The sequence below is a fragment of the Lepidothrix coronata genome, unplaced genomic scaffold, assembly GCF_001604755.1.
Source record: "Lepidothrix coronata isolate B3197 unplaced genomic scaffold, Lepidothrix_coronata-1.0 Scaffold341, whole genome shotgun sequence".
NCBI classification, from domain to species: domain Eukaryota; kingdom Metazoa; phylum Chordata; class Aves; order Passeriformes; family Pipridae; genus Lepidothrix; species Lepidothrix coronata.
In genome coordinates this window covers 344772-369371 of record NW_016690521.1, presented here as the reverse complement: position 1 = coordinate 369371, position 24600 = coordinate 344772, and the positions used below count along the sequence as shown (strand labels likewise).

Below are 24600 nucleotides of genomic sequence, written 5' to 3'. Positions count from 1 at the left end.
ATCATGGTATTTGGAGTCCCTTTGGGAGCAATAAATGACAAAGAGTCCGTGTTATAAAAATAAACATGAACTTAAGTGGCAAGGATTCATTTAAACCAAAAGGGAAAAGACTTTTCTACTTACACTATCAGTTTAACATAAGTAGAGCAAGTTTTACCTTGGAGTATGTGCCCCAGGCTGGGAGGAGGGGACAACAGCAGAGGGAACTGGTTGACATTCAACACTTCACCTCGAAGGTGTTTGCCCCAATAACAACTATGGGTTTCTAACTAAATTCTGCAAAATATGAGCCTCAAAATGCTGTTCCAAAGTGAAAATAAAAAGCAAAATGCAACTGTTTGTCCCATGACACTTTTATTCAGTCTTTTCTTAAATAAGTGACTATTATCCCCCTATATACACAGGTGTCATAGGATTCAATATTGCTTTTAGAGCCCTTGCTTCAGGAGCCCTTGGGCTATATGGGACTCCTTGCACTGCAATTCCAATCCTTGTGCTCACAGCTCAGAGCTGACAGTGCCACTTGCAGTGCTCTGAGAACAGGAGGCAAACTCAAACTTTATTTATTGATATTAATGGTTTTAAGGCACCTGGGTGGATTTTAAGAACCTGATTTTGAAGCTTTATTTTGAATAAGGAATTCAGCATTTTGCCCCAAAATGCTTGTTCAGGCATTGGCTTTTCCAATCGACACACTTTTTTTTTTCCTTTGGTAACAAACAAGCTTAGAATGTCCTTCAGCACAGACTAACAAAATGCCAATAACCACACACTCCAAACCGTTCGTTCATCCAAACCAAGTGTGAAATGCCCTCTCTCCTCTGCTCAGCTGGCACTGGGAGGGGGCACGGTGTGGCTCTGTGCTGACCTTCTTGGCACAACGGACAAGGGACTCGGAGGAGTCTGCAGCAGACAGGGTGCCAGCACTGGTGGAAGCAGACTTGTATCACCACTCGGGAAAATTACCCAGAGGCTTGAGCGAACAAGCCTTTCCCTGACAAACCAGCTCCCGACGGCAGCCCACCCCACCCAGTGGGAATGCTGCCTGGGTGAGGGCTACCAGCCTTGGCCTCCCTGTTTGCTCTCTCTGCCCACAAACACCGCCCGTTCTCTGATCTTAACTGCGTCTCGCTTCTGATGTCGGCTCCTCCTTACAGGCTCTGTTTCAATTATCTCCCTAAATAAATACAATTTTGATGTGTGGTCTCATGGTGGGTTATTAAACTGGCTCCAAAATGCTTTTCACCGAGAAGCAGCTCACTTTCCACTGAGTTATCCTACCCTGTAATCCACTTCACACTTCTGATGTAAAAACGCCGCGGGGTAAACACAAACAAGCACTTGTCTTTCACTTGATAGCAGATTTTTGCCTAATCTCTTGAAGCATTAGCCTTTAAACGATTCTTGGTGGCAGGCAGAGCCGTGCTGGTGCCTCAGCCGTGTGCAATCTGCGGCGGCAGCAGTAGATGGAGCCAAGCGAGAAAAGAAAGGTTTGAGGGTTGAAGCGTTTCTCCCACGGTGCAGGTTTAGCGCTTGACTTGACCCGATTAGGAAAAAATTTCTCATTTAGTTCCTCGTGCTTTGAAAGTAATACAGGGAATAGTTATGCACAGCACTGCCAACACAATACCCGGTGGAAAACGGTGACTTTCGGAAAAGTAAAGACTTGGAGGCGGTTTAGCTTGAGGGGTGAAGTATACAGGGGAAGGGAGAGAGAACAGTTGTATTATTTTTCTGGCAAGTGATAGATGAGAGTGATCTGGGAGGGTGACAATAAGGTTCTGAGCACCAAAATATTTCGTCCTCTTCAGTGAGCCCTGGAAAGTTACTCAGCTGGGCAGGAATTATCCTCAGCATCCCCGAGGATGCACTCAGAATGTTGTTGCCTGGGTAGCAGATTTAAAGAGAGGGTTTTGGTGCCATCACCCTCTGCCCAGGCCTTCCCCAGAGACACTTCCTTCTCAACAGCAATAGCAGGAGGTACATGGAAGGTGACATTCATGTTCTGTAATGGACTGGCACAAGCTTGTTCTGAGGCTCTCTGGTCTGAACAAACTGGGGCTGGTGCTGCATTCTGTAACCATGGGCCTACATTTCCCTGAGCCACAGACGTGGTGTGTGTTCAGCAAAGTCTGCTGCAAAATGCTTGGGCTGTGCACACCAGAGCCTGAGAACTCTTGGTCCTACTTGCATCAGTGAAGATGCTCACATGCAAATTCATGCTCAAGAGTCATCCATAGTTTTTGTCACATATTCTGATGTCTGACAGTCTTTTCCAACCTGGTGGTCGTGATTTTATTTGACTGTGCCTTCTTGACAGTGCTGTTGTTTTAGTGTATTGACCATATCATAAGGGAACCCAGGAGGAGCCCCTGACACTGCTGTGCAAGGGGTGATATAGAGAATGCAGGGATTAAAGCAAGAAAAGTATGACTCTTTTGCTTCTTCCTGCTACAATCTAACAGTGACAGTCTGTGAGGAGATCGTATTATAATTGCTAGAAAAACAGAGGAAATTTTCTTTCTGGACACTGAGTAACCTGTACATCAGTACCTGTTGCACCAAAACAAAAGGCCACATCCACGATGACCAGCAGCCTGCTTCATTAAGAAAGGTGTTGGAAGAGTAACATTTTGCCCCAAGGACATTCTAAAATATGTGCTGATTTGCTGTAAGCAAGCTAATTCCACGTTTTGGGGAAAAAATCTTTACTTACAGGAGAAATGGAAAAAACCTCAAGTCAAGTGCTCACAAAAGCCTTTGGTTTTGGTGCAGGATAGTTACTGACTGACCTGATGGTTCTGCAGAGCTGTGCAGCTTGGGCTGTGCCTCACTGAGGGGGCAGAGCTGTCTGCCCACTCAGGGCTGTCCTGCCTTGTGCTGGCTGCTCTGTCTTGGCCAACCCCAGAGCTTGGGGACTGGGGCAGGTGAATGTCCAGGTCACAGCTCAGCAAAACCAATGGGAGTATTTGTGTGTCCCCCCCCACCCCGGTGACCTTGTGCCAAGGGAACTTCTCTTGGCCCTGGGAGCAGGGGATGGCTGGCCAGGGCAGGGAAGGGACCATCAGAACCTGCTTGCCTTGAGCAGCTCAAGCGGGTTGAGTAAGGGACTGTTACTGGAGCTGAAACAAAAAAGGATGAAGGAGACCATATCAAACCCTCCCTGCAACTCTGAGAAACTGAGACTATTTCTTTTTTAATGTCTTTGATTGGGTTTAACTCATGCTGAATTTTGCTCTGTGAAGATGCTGTTTGTTTGGAAGTTGCTGCATTCTAGCAGGCAGCAAACACATCTCTATGTGCTCCAGGTTCTCTTGAACATCTTGTGGTGAAAGGTGATAGAGAAAGACAGGACATCATTTAGTCCAGTTCTTTTTGGTTTCTGCATTTCTTTTATTTTCAGCATCTGAGGTCTAAATCCTTACCAGGAATACTTTGTATGGGAAAAATCAAGAAAGACAAATCACTTACCATTATTCCGACCTTCCTCTGCTATTACCTGTCATTCTCCCTTCCTGGGGCTGCGTTGGATGTGACAAGGCCAGCTTCGCTCCAGAGGTGGGACACTCGAGGCAGGGGTTGGCAGGCAGCTCTGAATTCTCACACAACACTTTCAGTACATGACCAAAGGTACAGAGAGTGCACAATCTGCTCAGCTTAATGAATTCTCGAGGCAGTATTCGGAGGGGTATGTGGGGCTCCTTGGCTGCAGGCGGTCTGGGGGAGGAGGAGGATGGACATGTGCTCTCCTTCCACAGACCCATGGGCAGGTGGCTGGGAAGGGCTGGCCGTGCCTCAGCCTCCCCATGCCCCTTCTCCACATACTGCCACCGTTGCAGAAACAGCAACAAATGAGTGAGATCTTTTCATGCAAACAGGGAAAAATTCTGAAGATATTCTATTTCTCTAAAAGTATTCAGAAGGTGAATAAAAAGAGTAGAAGGGTGGTTTTAAAAAGCCTCTAAAACTCCAGCCCTTTTTACAGTCCATTACTACCAACACATTGTGCCTGTGGTGCTCCAGTGTCAATCAGTCAATGCAACTGGCAAACAAATCAATGCTTTACTGTTGTAAGTATCCAAATGTTCTACTCTTAGTGTATAAATATTAAATCCTAGTAAAAAACCTTGTCAGATCTATTTGATTTCAACAGTATCATACTGTTGTTAAATGAAATGAACACCATATTTAAATTTATTCCCCTTGCAGTTCCATTGTTCAGCTTTATTTTGATTTCCTTCGAAAGACAAAGAGAAAAGCACATCCATCCCATGCAGCATGCTACAGCCAAAACAAATGCACATCAAATAAGTTTATTTAAGCAGATGTGCTCATAAAATGTTAACAAGACACCAAATAATTACAGGAAAAGGCTAAAGTCCAACTCTGTGTGGAGCCCAAAGGTCTGAGTTCTATTTAAGACAGAGATCAAATAAAATATGCATGGACAGCGTAACACCAAGTCTTCTATCAGCAGTGATGCAGCCATTGTTTTCAACACAAATAAACTTTAATGTGCCAGTGGAGTTGTATCCAAATCACATAAAATACCCGGCCACAGAACATGCAGAATAGGCTAAAATGGGATTTATTGTTCAAAATATTATCCTAGTGCAGATTTGTTTATTTCCACTCCCATTTTGACACGGGGACTAAATTGCTTACAACATGATGGTGCTTCAAATGTTGGTGTTTCTGCTCCAGAGAAAAAACCAGCCTTGTTCTTTGCAAACTGATTGCCTTCATTTACCTAAATCAGCCCACAGGTGATGCAGACCCCTTGGGATCCCACACGGGATTCCTCCTCAGGCAGCTGATGGACCATTGGCTCTCTGGATGTGACCTGTGAGGGTCTTGGTGACAGAGGTGCAGCCCCAAGACAAGCAGGGAGAGGGCTGAGGCCTTGAGGAGGGGGTGGCTGCAGGGCTTGGGCTGCCTGTGCTTCTTGTCATCCCTGCCCGGCAGCACTGCTGGACAGCAGTGCCAGTCAGCAGGGCCGGGTCCTTCTGCTCCACTCTGGGCAGAGGGTGCCCTCACGTTTGGTGGAAGCTTAAGGGCCAAGGGCCAAAGAGGTTCTTTGTGCTGAAGGTCTCTGGGCTCTGAATAAATGGCTTATTCCCCCTCTGTTTCCCTCCCTTACCTATGGAAAGGGTTTGAATGCTCTTCCCTCGGCAGAGCTCAGCTCTCTTCCCCACGGTCTGCATGTGCCCTCCAAGCCTGGCAGAGCACTGTGTGCTCTCACAGGCACAGAATGGAGAAGATCCTGGCATCTCCCTGCTTGTGGGTACACTAGGATGTGAGGTGCCTGAGGCTGACAGGGGTCGGAATCCCTGCCCAAGCAGGGACGGAATCCCTGCCCCGGGAATGCAGGTGTGAATGTTGGTTCTGGCTCCGTGGTCCCATTTCCTCTCAGTCTGTGCAGAATACACAGGGGATGCTCAGTGGAGAGAAGTGTGGCTTTTCCCTGCATAAAGGCACACCTTGAGCAAAGCTTTATGTTAAGAAAGTCCTTTCTTTTTCTGCCTGAGAAGAAAAACTTATAAATACGACCAGAAAGAATCCTCTGCTTTAGTAACTAGGAATGAAAATAAAGGATACTTTCATATCCTATGCTTTTAAACTGCACTTATGAGCTCTCTAGAGCTAAGTGATGTACTCTGAGCACCTTGGCTTAGTGCTACTGGAACCAGCTTCCCTTTGTTGATTATTTTATTCCTATTATTTCACTAACAACAGGCAGCATTCCTGCCTCCACCTGCTGGAGATTTGTGGGTCTTGGTGTGTCATGCAAGAGAAATTTGGGTAACATCTTGCTTTTCATTCCAAATTATGGATCCAACAGATATGATTTGCATGTAGTAGTGTCTGAAATATTCCAGGTTGTGTTGTAGGATGGTGACCAGAGTGTATGTGTCGGCAGATGCTTCTTTTAAGAATTTCACTGTAGTGAAATCAAGGCTGAAATGCATTTTTTTTAAGATTCCTACATGATTCTATATCATTTTAGATTATATAAACAAGGTTTAAATTGTTTTCCCTGGACACTGTCAGGATTAGAACAGCAGTTTCAGAGGTGAAAGTCCTGTAATTAATACAGCATTCCAATCAAATCCCATCAGTGAAACACATTTAATTAATATTTGCTTTTTTACTGTTAGGGACGTTATAAACATTTTAGCAGTTCACATCTGTCTCTCATAGAACAATTGTAATTGAAATTAAAATTATATTTCTTCCAAGGTAATAGTATTTTAGAAGCACACATTCTTTCTGTGCATCTCAGAGCACTGAAAACTTCGTTTAACCACCAATACCAACCACTCTGTATGTCTTTCACCTGCCACAAGGAATCAAAATGTTACCCTGAAAATTCTTCTTCATCTTTACTGTGTTTTGCCTTCTATACCCCGTGCTCTGGCAGCAACAATGTTCTAAGACTTCACAACAAAATGATAACGTGCAGCGTTTCTCCGTCTTCTTTGTGGAATTGAGCTTGAAATTCAAAGTCTAACAGGCTTCACAAATGTCTTTTCACATTCAACAGCAGCATTTTAATGTCTTCCCAATAACTTACATTAATGTATCTTATTAATAACTTATTTTAATACAAAATTTTACTAATTAACCACACTTTTTCTTAGCATCCTTGACTTCACAAAGGTAGGGAAAATATTCTCTAGCATAAAAAGTGTCAGAAACGAAATTCTGAAGGCACTGCGGGCTGTCGGTGTATGCTGATGGCTGGGAAGCAGCTCAGGGAGGAACCCTGCCCTCAGTGTGCTCTCCGAGGAGATTCCTCCGTGCGAGAGAGGGAACCTGAGTGTGTGACCCCTCATCCTTCACCAGCTTTCACAGCTAAGGAAAAAATGACGTGGGAGCCCCTTTTACAGGCTGCATTGGCCTCCAGAGTAATCTTATAACCTGTCATATAAAAAACCATCTCGGTCTTCCCCTACGTTTATGAGCAATGGGTTATTCCTTGACACTAGTAAAAATTAAGACCCAGGCGCTCGTGTGCTGTTGATATTTAAGAATCTGAGCTCAGTGTCTGTCTCAGCAAATCGTGGCTCCGTCGCCGGGGAGAGACCGGTGCTGCCCCGGGGTTCCGCACCGCCGGCCGGGGCTCCGCGGGGCGGGAGCCTCCGCTGGGGGAAGGCATGGAGCCCGCACCGGGAGCGGGGCAGGCCGGCTCTCTCCTGCCTTTCCTTCTGTTAATTCCCTTTCCGAGCCGGGCGGAGCGGTGCAGAGGTGCGGTGAGGGGCTCGCCCACGGCCGTGGAGCAGAGAGTCTGCTCTGCTGTGGTGCCCCGCTGCCTCAATCGCACTGCTGCAGCCAGAATCAGGAGTGTAAATGCATTTATCGATCAGTTTATATGACGGGCTATTTCGGACTGGGAGTTGTTTTTGGTTTGTTTTCTAAAGCGGGTTTAAGCAACGATGAGGGTTGTGCACACGCGGAACTCGTTGTACGTGGGCAAGCGACTGAACAAATCGGAGTCTGTGCTGTGGAACTCGCTGCTTCTAAAGCATACATAAGATCATCACCGGGGCCGGGGGCGGTTGGTATGTTGACCCTGAGCTTGCAGTTGACCGAGACTGCAAACGAATGCGTTCACATCTGCAGGGGTCACATCGAAATCCACACTTTGAAGTTCTCCATCCACTGTTCTTCTCTCTTTATAGTCCCTTTTCGCCCAGGTCGGAGTGGTGCTCCAATCAGTGGTAGATGTGACCGTTTCGGTACGCGTGTGTCGGATAACCTGGCTGTTCCCGGGGAACACCTTTCCCTGTGTGTTATGCAAATACTGAACTTCAGAAATACCCAGGGAATCTCTACGGGAAGAGCAAAGGGGAGGCTGGGGGGGAGGGGATGGGGGACCCAGCTCTGTCGCCCTCTGACTCTTTCCCCCCGTTTTTCACACGCGGAACTACGAGACACCAAAACCCCTCAGCTGAGGCAGAATCGGGCACCGCGACTCCAGCGAAAACCATGCAGGTTCCTCGCTTTGAGAGGATCGAGTCTGCGGTGCGGGGAGGGGGGCAAGATGGGCTCATCTATCCTTGACTAACTGAGGCTGAGGGTGAAAGTGTTTATTGTCCGTGATAACCTCTGATCTGCGGAATCGGAGGGGTTATTTTAGGAAAACACCTTGGGAAGGAATTCCTCGTCAATCCAATGCCACAGCTAAAATTTACGTTTCGAGATAAATAGAAATAGTAAGCAATAATTTGGGCTTATTGATAATGGGAGAGAAAAAATAACCATGTTTCTCCAGGCCCGCCGGTGTCCCGGAACGGGGCAGGACTGCGGGCAGCAGCGGGGGCAGCGGGTGCGGGGCGATGGGAGCCCTCCCTTCCCGGACCCTTCCAAGGGCTGCTTCAGGTTTCGCCTTGCCAGCACCCAACATGTCAGATAAGGCAGACATGCAAGAAAAGGCGAGAGGACAAGGAAACGCTGCCAGGAAAACCTGCAGCCTAGCGTGCATCTCTCGAGCGATCAGCTGGCAGCAGGTGAGGAATCCCATGCTGGGAATTGCATCACACACCGCTCGGCATCACAAGCTACCAGGCGCGTGGTACTGGGGAGCAGGAGGGTCTGAGGGAACGAGGCAGGAGCAGCCCTCGGGACGAGTCGACTGGTAGAGTGGGGTGGGAGAAGTGGGGCGGCCTCCCCGGCTCCCCCTCAGCCTTTCTTGGGGGATTGTTCAGCGTTATCCTGCTTTTCGTGCGGCACGCAAGCTGCAGCGTTTCGCTTCTCTCTTGTACCGCGTGTACTTGGAGTTCCAAAGCAAATCCTTCCACCCCTGCATTCCTCAATGACAGCGCAATAATCGCTAATACAAACCAGAGCGGAGCGCTCCGCTCAGGGCAGCGCTGCATATTCGCGCGGCTTCTGATATTTCCCATTTTACGTGATCGTTCAGTACTGACAAAGGCAGCTTCGGAGAGCCCCAGCAGCCACTGCAACGCCGTCACCCCCGACTGCAGCTCCTGGTGTTCGTATCTTTACGTAAGAGCGACGCCGTCTGCAGGCAGAGCCCTCTCCTCTCTTCTCTTCCTCCCAAACACGTTGTTTTTCATGTCTCTCTTCAAGAAGCCGGCCCTGCGTGGGCGAGCGGAGGGCGCGACGGCGAAGCGGTGTCTGCACGGTCCTGCCTGGCCCACGCGCCACACCGGACCCACGCGGGGCTCTGGGAGGCCCCGGTGGGGTGGAGAAGAGGGGTCAGGGCGGCCGCGGCCCGCGGTCCTCTCGGCACGTTAGTCATAACGGAGAGGCCTCCCAGCACCAGGAGGAAACGATTTCTCGGGTTTTTAATTTTTTTTCCCCGCAAAATCGAGTTGTATTTAAGTACCTCGATTAAACCCAAGAAAATGATTCCGCAGCGCCTCGGAAAAGCAGAGGAGCGGCCAGCTCCCTCCGCCTCCGAGGAGCTGGCCCCTCTGACGGGAACCCGCTTCCACCCGGCTAGAGGACCCGCCGCCCCCGCCAGCCGGGCGCTTCTGCCGCCGCCCCGGCCCGACGGCCTCCAGTGCAACTTGGCACGGGCAGCCCGCCCGCCCCGGGAGCAGGAGATGCTGCTTGGGGAGCGGCGGGTCCCGCGGGTGCCGGGATGGCGCGGCCGCCGCACCGGCGGAGCTGGTTCCCGCCCGTTTCGCGGCGCCGCCCGCCCGGGGCTGTGCGCTCGCCGTTTCCCGCGGACAGCCCTGGCCCAGTACCCCCTCCCGGCTTGCTCCACGCACCTGACAATTCTCGAGAGAAAAAGCGGAAAGTCGGGGTGGCCGCGTCCTTTCCCGTCCCTCCGTCGCACCGCACCGCTCACACCAGCGCGGGAATCGCAGCTCTGCCGAGCTGGTCTCTGCGGGAGCGCGTCCCGCCGGCAGCGACAGCCCCGGGACAAGCAGCGCCCGGACCCGCTCACTCGGGCTCCCGGCCTCTGCCCGCGCTGCTTGGGCACCTGCCGTGTGGTGGCGCGGGGGAGGCCACCGATGCGGGCACGGCCTCTGCCGCGCCGGCCCAGTCCGCTCCCCGGGAGCGGTGGGGCCCTGCCAGACCCCCGGGGGCGCCTCGGGGGCTGCCGAACCCCGCGACCTCGGCGGGGGCCCCGAGGGCTCTTGCGGGCCTCACGGCTGGGGGCCGCAGCCGCCCCCGTCCCGCTCCGGCCGGCGGGGCTGGTGCAGAGGCACCGCAGATGAAAGGCTGCGCTCGCAGGCGTGCCCCGCGCCGGCAGGTCCTGTCCCCCCCGCACCCCCCCGCTGGTGCACATGTCAGAGTTCACAGACCTGGCTGCTGCCTTTTACAACACTGAGCTGTAAAAGAGCGGATATTAAACCCGTATAATGGATCCAGCTCCAAGGAGAGGTTAAATTTCCCAGTGAAACGAAGGTATTTGCCCTGAACTGGGAAAAGACACCACCTCCCACCCCCCCAGCACCCATGCTGGGAAACCCGCGGAGCCGTCAGAGGCTGGCGGTAAACTCTGCCCCCAGCCTCGCACCTGGCATCGGTCGCCGCGGGGGCACATGTGCGCGACACGCTGCTGCCAGACAGGGCTCGGCCCGCTCGCCCCGTCGTGTCCCTGTCCCCGGGAGCCCCGGGACGGTGAGCGACCGGAGCGAGAGCACTTCTGTTCGGACCGAGCCGGGCCTGAGCCACGTGTCCGCCACTGCTGTCACGGGGCCTCTGCCGCCTGCCCGTACCGCTGGACCGTGCGGGTCAAGGCGGGTGAGGGACAGGGCTGCGCCGGTAACACGGGCCCTGCTAGAGCCGGGCGAGCGGGCAGCGAGAGCCGGGGTCCTGGTGAGGCCGAGGCGCAGCCTCCATCACAGGCGCAGGCAGTGCGCGTCGTGCGCGGGTCCCTGGGAGCCGCGGGGACAGTGCGAAGCCGTAGCAGGGGCCGGGCGGCGGAACGGCTCCGCGCCGGAGCAGCGTGACCCCGCAGGGCCCTGGTGCCGGCGCAGGTTCTGCGGCTCCCTCGGGCGGGCGGGGAGCTCGAGATCTCCATTCCCTGAAGCCGCCCGGCCGGGCTCTCCGCCGGCGGAGGGTAAGCGAAGCCCGAGCCTGTCTGCCGCGCTGCCCTCAAAAATCTATTTAGGGAAGATGAAGGCGCATGCAAATGCGTGGCGCCTCCTCGCCTGTGCCTTTAATCATAGTAAATTGGCTCCCGTTCCTCCAGGCCCCCCGAAAAGGCGCACGGCGGCACCGCATCGTGGCGGGGCTGGGACTCCCAGCGCCGCGCGGCACCCGCTGCTCCCCGGGGCTTTCCGGCTTCTCGGCGCGGCCCCGGCGCTCTGCCTGATCCGCCTCTCTCAGCAATTTTCCTACCCAAATGCTGCCGTGACGGGAACAGAGCGCAGAGATAGCATCGGGCGGCCTGTATCAAAGAGATCCTGCTTAATTAAAATACCGGCTCGGTGCTCGCCGCTTTTCACGCGGCGTGGCCTCCGACCGCGTTCTGCCGGATGCCGCCGGCTCCACCTCCCCCATCAGCCGCTCTGGCCGGCCCCGGTGACCTGCTCCGTGGGGCCGCCGGGCGAACAGGGTCCCTTCCCGGGGCTAGGGCTCAGCAGGTCGGTGGACGGGCCGGTCCCAGTAGGGCGGCTGCGGTGCACGGGGAGGCTCCGCGTGGTTCACGAAGCATTTGTTTGCGCTACTGAGCAACAGCCCGATAATTTATTGTTATTGTTATTGGTAACTACACTTCGCAGCTCGTTCACATCCATCCTTCCGAGGCGGGGAGAGACGGTTGGATCAGTTGCCTCCATGCGTGGCCGGCGGCGGCTCCTCCTGGGCCGGAACCGCTCCGCCGGGGCTACCGAGCGAGCGGGGACAGGCAGTTGGACTGCCCCGCACGACGGCGGCCGAGGGCAGGGGCCTGGCGACAGGGAGGCACCGGGCGGTGGGTGCCGCCGCCGGAGGCTCCGTCGGAGCTGCGGGCTGCAAAGCCGGTCTGGGGAGCGCCCGGTTCTGGGGAGTATGGGGAGCTCCGCGGGCAACCGGCAGCGAGTCCGCCAGAGGGGCGCCCGCCGGCCTCTGTGGCGGTGCCGAACCTCGGCAGCTGTCTGCCGTGCCAGCGGCCCCGTGCCCCGGCGCTCCCTCAGTGCTCCTGCCGTGAGCGTTTTTCCGTGCACCGATGCTTCGGCGTTCGGCTGGCGAGCGGGGAAAGTCGGGGCTCCGCAGGGCAGCGAGGTGCAGAGTCCAGCTGTGGGTGGAGAAAAACAGGACAAAGTGAGCCGGTGGTCTCCGGCTGCCCCGGGGCTCCCCCCTCGCCCCGCCGCCGAGGTGCTGCAGAGTCGGGGCCGGTCCGCCCCGCCCAGGGTCGGGAAGCGCCGCCGTCTCCGCGCTGGGCAGCACCCGGGCCGGTCGGCCCCTCTCCCCTTGCCCGGCTCTCCACCGGCCCCGCCGCTCGCCCCGGCTGACCCCGCGCCCGCCGAGCCCCGGCCGTGCCGCCGCGCGCCGGCAGGGGGCAGGCTGCGCCCGAGCCCCGCGCACCGGCACCGGCCCCGCCGAGCGGGGTCACCGGGCCGGGCCGGGCCGGGCCGGGCAGCGCCGTCACCGCCCCGCCGGGGGCACCCCCGCACGCGCGGGTCCGGCCGCGCACCTCGCGGGGCAGCCCCGCCGCACGGCCGGACCGCACGGCGCGCACCGGACCGCGGGAGCGGGCGGCGCGCGTTGGTACCGGGAAAAATCCGCGTGCAGGCATCCGAGAATGCGCTTGGGCAGAAACGGGGAGTGGGGCAGCCAGAGTGCACAGACACGTACCCGCCGGGCCCGCACGCTTACGCGGAAAACGCCCGGCGCCACCCTGCCCTCGTGCCAAGACGCCCGCGGCCCCCCCGGGTCACGCTCCGTTCTGTCCCGCACACCGCCGGGGTCCCGCTGCGCTCCCCGCAGCGCCGGCTACCCGCGTGCGTGTGCACCGGGGCGGGACCGACGGGCGAGGAGCGGGGACCGGGAGGCTCGTCCCGGAGGCCGGCGGAGATTTGTTGCAGCGCGTTCGGCGCGGCGGCTCCTCCGCGGGTTCGGCCACTGTTCGTTAAACCGGTGCTTCTTCCTCCTGCCTCGTCTGGGAAGGGCAGGATTGAGACCGGCCGCGTTCCTTGTTCGACTCTCAAAATTAACCCAAAACAAGGAGATGTGCCTTGCAAATAAACGGAGAATTCGAAGGAAGCCGCGGGGAGGTGGGGCTGCGTTAGTCTGGTTTGGGTTTATTTCTGTGATGGTTTTGCGCGTGGGTGTTTTAATTGCATTTTGTTTTTCTTTAAAAGCATCATATAAACCGATATAACACCTCATCGAATTGTTCTCAGGGCAGGAGCGGGGATAACATTTACTCGGCACAGTGTTCGTACATACAAGCAGCAAGAAGCAATTTGGTGTGATATTTGCGAGTAAAAACCCAGGAACAAAGCCGGAATTACTGCTGCGGCTGCGGGGCTAGGGACTCCCGCTCCGCTTCCAAGTCCCGCCACTTAGAGCTGCCTTTTGACTGGGTTTTGGGTTTTCTTCTTTTCGTTCTTCTTTTTATAACGAGAATTTACGAAAACTCCTGCGGAAACGGGGGCTCTAATTTTCCTCGCAACTGTGGAAGATAATTTGACGGAAGCCCTCTGTGATGGTGAACTTTGAATCCTTAAGAGAAAATAGGAAGGGAACATAAAACATTAATGTGAACGAGTAGCTTTTTCGCCGCTGATTGAACTTTGAAATTTTAGCAGCCTTTATCTTGATCTCAGAATTAAATAATCATATATTATTTTTTCAGCATTAGCGACAAAGATTTTCAGATTTGTACTCTCCGGAACAAAAACAAAATAAGCCCTATTACTGAAAACCCTTTCCAAAATATTTAACTGAAACGTACTCACGAATTTCTTTCAGAGATTTTTGCGCACGAAAACGGCATAAAAAGAGGCTTTATCTTAAGACCCAAAAAAGAGAAGCATTAAGTAATTCAAGTTAACACTTGCCCTGCTTATTAAGTATCAATATTTTGGGAGCATTACAAAATAAACTCCTTCCTTTGGCAAGGTCATGGCATATCACAGGGCACATTAAGAATCTCCTCACGGAATCCTTTCTGGATTTTAATTTCTTCAGATTTAGATTTTTAATGGTATCGGATAGAAAAAAAACCCAAAACAAACAAACAAAAAACCAAACCAAACCAAAACAAAAATCCAAAACACAACTCCCTCAAAAAAAACAAAATCGAAAGGGAGGCGGTGGCGCGGGGTCCGGTGCTCCGTGCGAACGGGCAGGCTGGTGGGGATCGCTTTTCCCGTCGGTTTTGTTTCCTCAGAGGGAATCCCGGCACGGTGAGTTCGGACAGGGCTGTCCCGCACACACACGGGGTGTGTGAACACTCGCGCTGCGCTCCGCACCGAGTCCCTGCGCGTTCAAACGCGTTAGCGGCCAACCCGAGCGGGCAGCGCTGCCGCAGGAGCGGGCGCGGGGTCGCGGCCGAGGGAGCATCCGCATCCCTCAGGCCGCTGCTCTGCTCGAGCTCTCCCGCCCGCAGCCCCGCCGCGACGTTTCGGAGCCGCCTTTCAGAGGTGCAACCCCCCGCGCCCCGCTCCGCGTCCCCGCCGGGGCCGGTCGCGCCGCCGCCGTCCGCGGGACAGACCCGCGTCCCCGCCGGGGCCGGGCGCCCCGAGGGAGGGTCCCGCCGCCACCTGCCCGTGGCCCGGCGCTGGACGCGCGCTGCTACCTACCCCGGACAGGGCAGGAGCCAGGAGCAGCCGTCGGGTCGGGAGCGGCGCGGGGCGCGGACGGGGGAGCGGAGCAGCCGTGGCCCCGCTCCGCCGCCACCCTCGACCGAGATCGTTCTCCCCCTCCCCGGCCCGCGGGGGCGCGCCCCGGGCCCGCACTGCCCGCGTCTCTCGGCCGCCCCGCGCCCCGGGCGCCGCCGCGCGTCGGGGGCCGCGGGGGCCCGGCGGGGCCAGGGCACTATTTGACGTCGAGGAGACGGATCACCGCGGCGCAGCGATACGGCGCGCACCAATGGAGTTCAAATGTCAGCAAGTTTGAGGAGGGGTGAGGCGCCGGGGGGTGTGTTCCTCCGCGGCGGCCCCTGCTCTAAACGGCGCGGCTCCTCGGGCCGCCGCACGGCTCAGGGGCTGGGAGCGCCGGGAGCCCCGCGCCCCGCCCGGCCCACCGCGCCCGCGCTCCGCCCGGCCCGGCCCGCCCCGGGAGGGCCCTCCGCGCCGCGCAGGGCGTGGGTCCGGCGCTGCCGGCGAGCAGGTGACACCGCGGCTGCCCGGCGCCGTGTGCGCGGCATGTGCGCGCCCGTGTAGCGGGGCGGCCCCATGGGCGGCGGCGCCGGCTCCTGCCTCTGCCCCCCGTCTCTGGAAGCCTGGGCAGGAAACGCTCCTCATGTCTCCCAGATAAAAATAAAAGCGACTCCCTCCTCCCGGCCGCAGAGTGTCCCCGCGCCCGGCCCGACGCGGGGCTGAGCCGGCCCCGCCGCCCGGCAGCGCCTCGCCCCGCCGCCCAGAGCGCCGGGCCGCGCCGCCGCCCATGGACATCGCGACGGGTCCCGAGTCCTTGGAGAGGTGTTTCCCGCGGGGCCCGCCGGACTGCGCCAAGATGCTGGACGGTATTAAAATGGAAGACCACCCCCTGCGTTCGGGGCCGGCCACGCTGGGAGTGCTGCTGGGTGAGTTGCCGGTCGCTTCTCGGCTACGCCGAAAGCGGCCCCCGCGCTCCGCTCGGTACCCGGGGCTGCGGTCCGAGGGGCCTGGGCTGATGCGGGCTGTAGCCGCTCAGCCCCGGACTGGCGCCGGGCGCGGGACTGTCTCGCCGCGTGTGCGGGACGCGGTGCCGGCGGCAGCCGTCGAGCTCGGTCTCGCCGCGCGGCTGGGCCGGGCGGGCTGGGCTGCCCGGGACCGGGGCTGGGGACCGGGGCCGGGCTGTGTCGGGGCCGTGTCGGGGCCAGAGCCGGCGCCTGACGCCGCCGTCTGCCGTTGCAGGGTCGGAGTGCCAGCACCAGGCCGTCTGCGAGGGCTGCCAGCGGCCCATCTCGGACCGGTTCCTGATGCGGGTGAACGAGTCCTCCTGGCACGAGGAGTGCCTACAGTGCGCCGCTTGCCAGCAGGCGCTCACCACCAGCTGCTACTTCCGGGACCGCAAGCTCTACTGCAAGCAGGACTACCAACAGTAAGGGCGCGGGGGGTGACGGGGGTCCCGCCGGGGCAGCCCTGCCCGACCCGGGGTGCGCTGCGGGCTGCGAACGTGTTCCCGATCGGGCCGAGCCCGGCGGAGCGGAGCAGCCCCGCGCCGGGGCCCACGACTGCGGGGTGGCGGCTCCGGCGAGCGGGGACCCCGGCGCAGGCGGCGTGGCGGGCACGGACGGGACCGGAGACACCAAGCCGCGGCGTCCGACCCGGGAAGGGCGCTGCCCCCGGGCCCGCCGCGGTCTGGGACCCTGCGGCGCCGTCGGAGGGGACGGCGGTGGGGCGGCCCGGCCCGGGCTGCGCAGGCAGCGCCGCGCCCGGAGCCGCCCCGCGGATCCCTCCTGCCCGAGGCGAGCCCCGTCCCGCCGCCGCCCCAGCACCGCCCGGCCCGCGGAGCGCCCGCTGGCACTGCCCGGCGGCGGGGCTGGGGGCTCGGCGGGGCCGTCGGTGCGCTGCCGCGGGCCGGCCCGGCGGAGCGGCCGTCGGGCGCGGAGGGAGCGCGGCGTGGCCCGGCCGAGAGACCGGAGCAGCAGCGGGAAGAGCCCGGAGCTGAGCTCGGCGCTGGCCCCGGCGCTGCCCGCTCTCTCTGTTATTCCGGCTTTATCCCCAAATGTCAGGCGCTGTCGGGAGCGGCCCCCGCCGCGCCGCGGCCCCGCGCGGGGACAGAGCCCGGCCCCGCGCCGGGCCGCCCTCCCCAGCAGAAGCCCACTTCATGCTTGTCACCGAAATTGAGGATCCTTTTTGTGCCGGGAGGGGGGCGAACATGGGCACTTCAATCACTAGGACATAATATGGCTCTGCTAGAAGTCTGGCAACAAACAAAGAACAACAACTATTGGTTTGCATCAACTTTTGTCAGGCATTCAGCAGGCTTCCAGAAAGGCCTGAAGTGGCTTAGTGGCAACAATGTGCATTTCATAGCTACAGCATGAAAATCCATCTCCATGGAAACGGGTAGTAAATGCTAACATGACATGCTGAGTATAAATATTGTGAGGGTTATAACTCTTGTATAAATGGCCCAGATAAATGTCCCCCTGTTTAGGAATTACAACAAAACACGTTATTTCGTGCCGCAGCCCTCACCAACTCCCAGAGATTCCTCCATGGCCGAAGCGCTGCACATGGAATAACCCAGAGCTTGCCCGTGGGCCGCTGCCATCTCACCCTCGCAGGGCAGGGAGCGCATCCATGGGATTCACCTTTTACTGCTACACAAAATAAACCAGCCTGTGGTAGCTGTAGTTGTAGATCAGTGAAACTTCTGCCTCTGTGGGTAGTAACGCCTTAGATATTTTTGTTGATTAGGGAAGAATTTAGAACAGTCTTCAGGCTACCTAAGAAAGTGTTATTTGGCAATGTAAATATTTACATTATTTGCGAAGAAATGTCCCCTCCCAAGTCCCATCATTAGTTTCTGTAAAATAAAGGGTCGTACTTAGCAACCTAAAAAGCAAGATCAGAGACTATTGCTTTGTAAAAACAAAAATACTTTCCTGACTGAAAATAGAAATGTTACTGCTTCAGAACTTCCCGTATTATCAAAGGTGTCCAATTGTAGAGGGGGGGAAACGGAGCAACCAGGCTGCTGAACAATAAAAAGATATCAACATGTTGGCCTTTGTTGAATCCCAGCACCTAGTGTGACATGACATGGTGCCCTGCTGTGTGTGCCCCCGAGGACTGACAGCGGCAGCGGCTCACGGGAAGGGAAGGGGAGGGGAGACACGGTAAATCAGAATTTGTTTTCTCTGGGATTTTATTAGCCCAAAAGAGCAAACATGTGAAACTATGCTGACACAGATTGTGCACCCTTTCAAACTTGGAGAAATATTCGTTTATGGTAGCTCGACGATAAAAATAGCTGTCCATCCGTGCGAGTGGCTCTGGGCTGTGCGGTGCAGAGGGTCAGTTTTGTCCGTCAGACTGGGGGGGTGAAGCCATGAGCGAGCTGTGCAAGGCAGCTCCAGCGAGGGGGCACAGCCACAGTCCTGTGCTGGAACACCGGGATGGGAAATGCCTCTGTGCTCAGTGATCATGCCTTGGGGTAGTGAGATGGAATAGGATCGGTACGGAGGAAGACAGGGATCAGTAATATCAGATACTTTTTGTTATCCTGAGTCTTATTTACAGATCTCTGGGGGGAAAAAAAAAAAAGAAAAAAAAAAGAAAAAAGAAGAGGGAGAATAAAGTTTACTTAAATATCTCAGTTCCTGAAATTTGCTTTAAATAGATTTTTCTGTACGTAATAATGCAATTTTAAAGGTCAGATTTCTCCAGAACTCCCAGGACTATAATCAAGCATTGTGTGTATATCTTTGGGAAACTGGTGTCTCATCTTTCTAATGAAAGCAAGCTTCTGATGGGTCAGATATCAGACCTTACACCTTTCCCTGGGTCAGGAATGATTGCTGCCCATCCTTGGATGAGGGCATTTCACATTAGGGGGAAGGGTGAAAACAGTTTTTCTTTTTTCCTTTTTTTTTTTTTTTAAATTAAAATGTTGGCTGTGTGAAGCTACTCTGGAATGTTAGAACAAATCCTGGGGGAGGTGGATTAGTGGCCCAAGCCCAGTTTGAAGTATTCAGAGGTACCTGATAAATGTAATTTATCACAAAAATATCGTTAGTATGTCAGTGGGACCAGTGGGACAAGTTGGGCACGTATTTTGGTCTCTTTTTAAAGAAGGAATTCAATACATTTAAGTACTTATTTTGCTAAAATTTAGAATTTTGAGGATCAGGTGCATTTGATGACAAGGTTTTTAAGGGAAAAAGTCCAGAGCAGTACAATGGCACCAGGGAGGCTGGATCTCACAAGCTCAAGTCAATCAGAATCTCTTTGATTTTAGTTAGAGCTTTACCAAATTGCTGCACATTTGGAACCTTACACTTAATGCTGGTGTGGTTTTTTTAAAGAATTTTTTTTTTCAGGTAAACTGAAACCTTCAGAATGCTTGTTTTTCAAAAATAGAAGGCTTGCAGTAGTTGTATTTTGCCACTTTGCTTAAATTAATTTATGTATTGTACCATTCATAACAGTGCTTCCTTCTAAAAAACATTAGTATTTATAAATACTACAATTTTTCCCATTTGTATATTTCCATTTTTTTGTGATTGTGCTTTTCTGGTTTGTTTTTCTTTCAACTGCTCAGTCTTACATAACAATTTGTCCTAGTTATCGCTGATAGTGAAAAAGGATACGTTATGAAAAATAACTGTTTCTGGTTACATATTTCATATGTAAGCAGTGCACATAATTTATAGAAATATCTGTATTCCTATTCTAGCTTTGGAAATAGAGGCTGTAAAAGAGGTTTTTATTGAAGGGACCGAATAGCAAATGCTCAGAGTAGCTATTTCATAAGTTTTCATTAATGCATTCTAAGTTTTGCTTAGGGTAGAAAAGATAACATTCAGGTTTTTCTTTTAAATGTTGTCAAGCATTGTTTTAGCATCATGTTTGGATGCTATTACAAAAGATCCGCCATGTATTTCTGGTATGTTTTTGTACTGTTCTTCTTTCTTTCTTTCTTGTCGGTGGCTGGGCTTGTTTTTGCTGTGCAGTCAGCACAGAGCAGCACGTCCCCCGCAGGAAGGAAAGAAAACCCCACGAAGCCTCGGTGCTGTGGGGAAATCTTCCCCTCTTCGGATTTTGGGAATGCTTTCACACGAGCATAACTCTGAGGCTGATGTTTCCCAGTCGAGTTGTGTTTTATATTCAAAATACAACAAAAGCTTCCCGTCAGTGAGTGTCTCTTGGTTTCGTGGCTGTTATTTTTCTCGCAGAGCGCGGGCTGTGGAATGTGGCAGGAGCCCGGTGCAGGAGGGACCGGAGCTCTCAGATTCGGCTGCATTCTGCTACCCGGATTCAATTGCAATCTGCTAACGACAGGATTTGATTTGTTTTCAGTTTTCCTGTTTTATTTTTAACCGAGGAGCACCCGCCGTGCTGTTCTGCTCACGGGTGCAGTTGTGCAGCACCGTGAGCTCGGCAGAATAATGTGGAGCGGGGGTCCCTCCAGCTGCCCTCGCCTTGTGCCGGACGGGCACTGGTCCCTGTGCGTGGGTCACTGGGAGACAGCACAGAAACCGGGTGAAACGTAGAGACAGGAGTAGCCCTGGACATGGAGTAATGATTAAAGTTATATCTTCCACTAAAAATGCTTTTAAAAGTCGCTGAAATACTCTGGCATTTTTGCTGAAAATGCCACCAGTCCTGCACCATCAGTCACATCAGCCCCATCAAAAATCCTCTGTACGATCAGGCTTTCGTGGCACCTCGAAATAGTCCCCAAAGCGGGAGTGCTGAGGAAATGTGGCTGTTATTTCAGCCGGTGACGTCAGCAGAGTGGCCGTGCTGGGGCTGAGCCCCCGCGGGTCCCCCGTGTCGGCGGCTCCGTCCCCGCGGGTGGGGATGGCACGGGCCCCCCCCCGGCACCTCGGCAGCGCCGGGCACCGGCCACCCGCCGGGTCGGGCTGGGCTGCCTGAGTGCTGGCAGGGATCTGGGACGGGGGTGTTTTGAGAATTTGGGGAGACATTTTGGTTTTCTGCTGCAATCGTGGTAACGCTGAACAAAATAATTGCAATGAAAAGATGCAATTTGCACTGATCCGTGGCAGAAAACCAAAGGGAGGATTTTTGTGCAATGTAGGCAATATGCAATTAAATTAACAGGAGTGTAGTTTATAATGCTTTACTACTAACCTGAGAAAAAATAACCTATAGATATGAAATATTCTGCGAAAATTTCTTCACTGAGTATTATAATAAACAGGAATATTTTGCGTTCTGTTTAGAAGTCAGGTCTGTTGTTTTTTGGCCTAAACTTTTGAAGTTCAAAGGCATACGTCACCTTTCCAACTGTCAATAATATATCATGATAAACCAGCTGGATTATAATGTCTCTTCTTAGATTAATTATGTTAGTAGTGTATTTCAGTGGTAAATATACACTCCTCTCACTTCTCTCTGTTGTGGAGCAGCCTGTAAAGCCTGGTATGTCCTAAAGTGCTCACCGCTCTGGTGAACCTGAAAGTGTGGGGGGGGCAGCTTTAGTAATGGGAATGGCTGCGTCCTTTAGTCAGATATCTGGGCAGAAATATTCAGGAGAAAAAGGAGTGTGCTTGTCCTAACACAGCTGTGATTTTTATTTTTTATTCCGGACAAAATTTGGGTTTATACTAAATCGACAACTTCTTGCGGAAACAGGAATTGATTTCATTTTGTTTAATGCCTCCTCCTGGAATGGCGAGTGCAGCAGATACAGGGAGAGATTAGAGGAGATCTGAACCCCCTCGTGCTCGGTGTGGAGGCCAGTGGGAGGTTTGGGAGGTTTCGGTGCAGGAGGAGCAGCCGGGGCCCTCCTGGCTGTAAGGGAACACTCGACAGTCCCTGTGCCAGCGACCGTGCTGGGGCCCACGCAGGGACACGCACAGGCACCCCGAGCACCCAGGGACGGCTGGCGTGGTTCAGTGGGGCGCTTTTGGAGGGAGAGAGGGGTCAGTAAATACTTCACGTTTGTTGTCATTGCCAGGCAGAGCAGGAGGGTCCATGTCTGCATGCTGTGTGCGTGGAGCTCCCTGTGCTGCGTGGTGCTCGTGGCAGTTTGGGGAGAGTGTGGAGTATAAATATAACAGCAACATTTCATGACAAAATTAGAAAGGGATTTTCTACTGCTTGAGCTGGCTTGGACCATGCCACAAGTTGCATAGAATGCAGAGTCAGAGAAAGGCCGTGAATTTTAAACCGCAGCAAGATGGAAAAGGGCCATTGCTGTGTCCTCTGTAGAGGTGTACGAGGGTGAATGACAGACTTGCAGAAAAAACAGGGAAAAATGCTTCTCTTTGCCTACAGTTCTTTTCCCACATCATAAGTCATGTTATTGCTCGAGTGAAGTAAGAAACAAACAAGTAAATAAAACTGTAAAGTGACTTGGAGAGCAATCTCCAGTAAAAGTAAACAAACCAGGTACTGCTCTGGGATGGTTTGGTGTGGTAGGAAGGGGTTTTGGCATGATTTGGGATGATTAAGTTACTCACAAGGCAAAGATTGACTCATAATGAAATGACAGTTTCTTGTTCGTTGCAGAACATAAAACTTGCACGTTTTTTTTGAAACAAAGGACACAGTTAGTTATAAGTAACAATGTGTTGTGAGCCTCAACAGCCGAGTCTTCAGCAGCCAAACGATGGAATTAAAGGAGTTACTTTGGAGTTAAGTGGGTGCAATTAGGAACAGAAATTTCCTTTCTCCAGGTGATCTGGAATAACTAAATGAAGTGGGCAGGAAGTTTTCATCAAATATCCACCTTGCAGACTGTGTAGTTATGGTATACTATAGCCAAAGCTATGAATGAAAACTGATCTTTTTGATAAAAAGGTATGAGAATTTATTTAAAAAGCAGAGGTCTTTTCTGAGTTACAGTATTTTATAAAATGTAACAGAGAGGTAAGATCATTTTGCAACAGTGGAAGCTTTAACAGTGCTGGTAGCATTTAGGGAGGAGACATCGCTTTTCTCTATTAGTAACTAAGTAAAAAAAATATATGAACAGCTCCAGATCTAATTTAAAATAAATGTTGAAAGTCAAGCTAGACTTCTGAGTTTGAGAGTAGAGACTATAAAAGAGAAAAAAAATCACAATACTTGTAAGGTAAAATGAGCCTAAGTTTTGATTTGACATGTTAATATAGATCTGAATCTTCAGTGCCTTGTTCAGGCAAACTATTCATTGGTTTTAGACGCCTCTTCAAATTCAATATAAAATTGAGGCAGTTTTTCTTTTTTTAACTTATTTTTAAATATTAACCTTACATTTACTTTATGTTCCTAGATTTACTTTGGCTAGACTGCTACTACTGAAATGAAATACTGTATTACCCTTGCTTTGCTGTCGTACCGTCGCTCTGGCCACACTGTGACAGCTGTGTCCAGTGGCCGTGGCTGCTGAAGCCCCGAGCCCAGAGACAGCCCCTGGCACCAGTGACACTGCCAGGAGCAGGGGTGGATGGAGCAGGCTCCTGCCCCTCGGCCTCAACACGCTGCTCCCAAAGCAGCCATTTTGCAAAATAGGCTCTGGTTGTTACCGAACAAAATACTGATAACTGTTTTCTCCTCTTATATGACCGACATGTACCCAGAATAGTTGTGCTGCCGTGGCCCTTTATGGCATGCTGAATGTACCTTGTAGGTAGAAACACCGTGTGTGGCATATTATGCAGTTTTAATGCAGATTATGTTGAAGCAAAATCCTTAAAATGAAGTACTTGTAGTCACCATTAACTATCTGCTGTCTCGAGGGGGTGTAATGTTGAGGTCAGCACTGACAGAGGCCCATGGGGTGTTACACCGAGTGTGTGCCAGAGCTGGGACTGCAGAAGCCTGGCCCAGCCCACCTGTGCACGGCTCATCACCTCACTCCACAGAGCAGGGGGTTTTACTCACCTTTCAAAAACTATTTGCCTGTGGGCAACCGAACAAGTAGACTTTTGTGAGATTGTATTACAGTAAAGGAATTGTTAATATGACTAATTTCAGCTCGTTATTTTCTTGGGTTTGAAATTTTACGGTGATCTTCCTCACAGGTACAGCAGAACTGCTATGGCACAAATCAGTTAAATGCCAACATTATATCAACATAACAAGGAATAGCACATTTCTTGGGGACTTGATAAAGGTTTGTGCTGTGATTCTCCTGTAACAGGCAAATAGGTTTACAGAGAACCTGTATCATGGAGGTCATTTGCTTTGCTTCCAAAACATAATATTTTGTTTTAATATGCACAAAATTTTCTTCTGCAAACATTGACATGAACTTGTGAACATGCAGTTCTGTTGGCTTCAGTGACAGCCATCGTCGCTCATCAAAGGAGGGAAGTTGGCTCTTGATTTTACTGCAATCGGTGTTTTATGTATAATGTATGAGAGTGCATGTGCACTCTCCCAGTAAGAGCTGATGGGATTTATGTACACATGCTGAGGACCAAATCCTCCTGGTAGCTGTTGGGAAGTTTGCTGTTACGTGCTCATTCCTTGGTGTAACCTGAATTACCATTCACTGATTACAAAACCAAAACAAGGCCAAACAAAGAATAATAATCTGCATCAATTTTTTTTTTTTTTTGGCAGTTGTTGCTTTTTTTTTTTTTTTTTTTTGGCAGTTGTTGCTTTTGTCATAGATTGGTATTACGATAGAGAGAAAGCAAGCTTGTATTTGCAGAAGAAATTATGAATATTGTATTGAAACATTTCTGGTTACAGCCGGTGGTTACTGTGATGGAGAGAAGCACCATTGCTCCTTACAGGATGGCTCTGGTGCATTCCTTGTGTGTTACTGAGGGAGCACGTGTGTCACAGCCTGTGGATGGGGATGGTGTGATGGGGACAGCATGATGGTGTGGTGAGGACAGTGCTTTGTGATGGGGGC

At 53.0% G+C, this 24600-nt stretch overlaps 1 protein-coding gene across 1 annotated transcript in view; it reads left to right on the top strand.

The window, feature by feature from the left end:
- The first annotated feature begins 15516 nt into the window (after positions 1–15516).
- The window catches only part of LMX1B (LIM homeobox transcription factor 1 beta), an 87109-nt gene continuing 78025 nt past the window's right edge, over positions 15517–24600 (top strand). Inside the window, exons 1-2 of the mRNA XM_017838459.1 lie at positions 15517–15655; positions 15969–16155. Coding sequence (XP_017693948.1) covers positions 15517–15655; positions 15969–16155 — 326 coding nt within the window. The remainder of the gene's footprint in view (positions 15656–15968; positions 16156–24600) is intronic.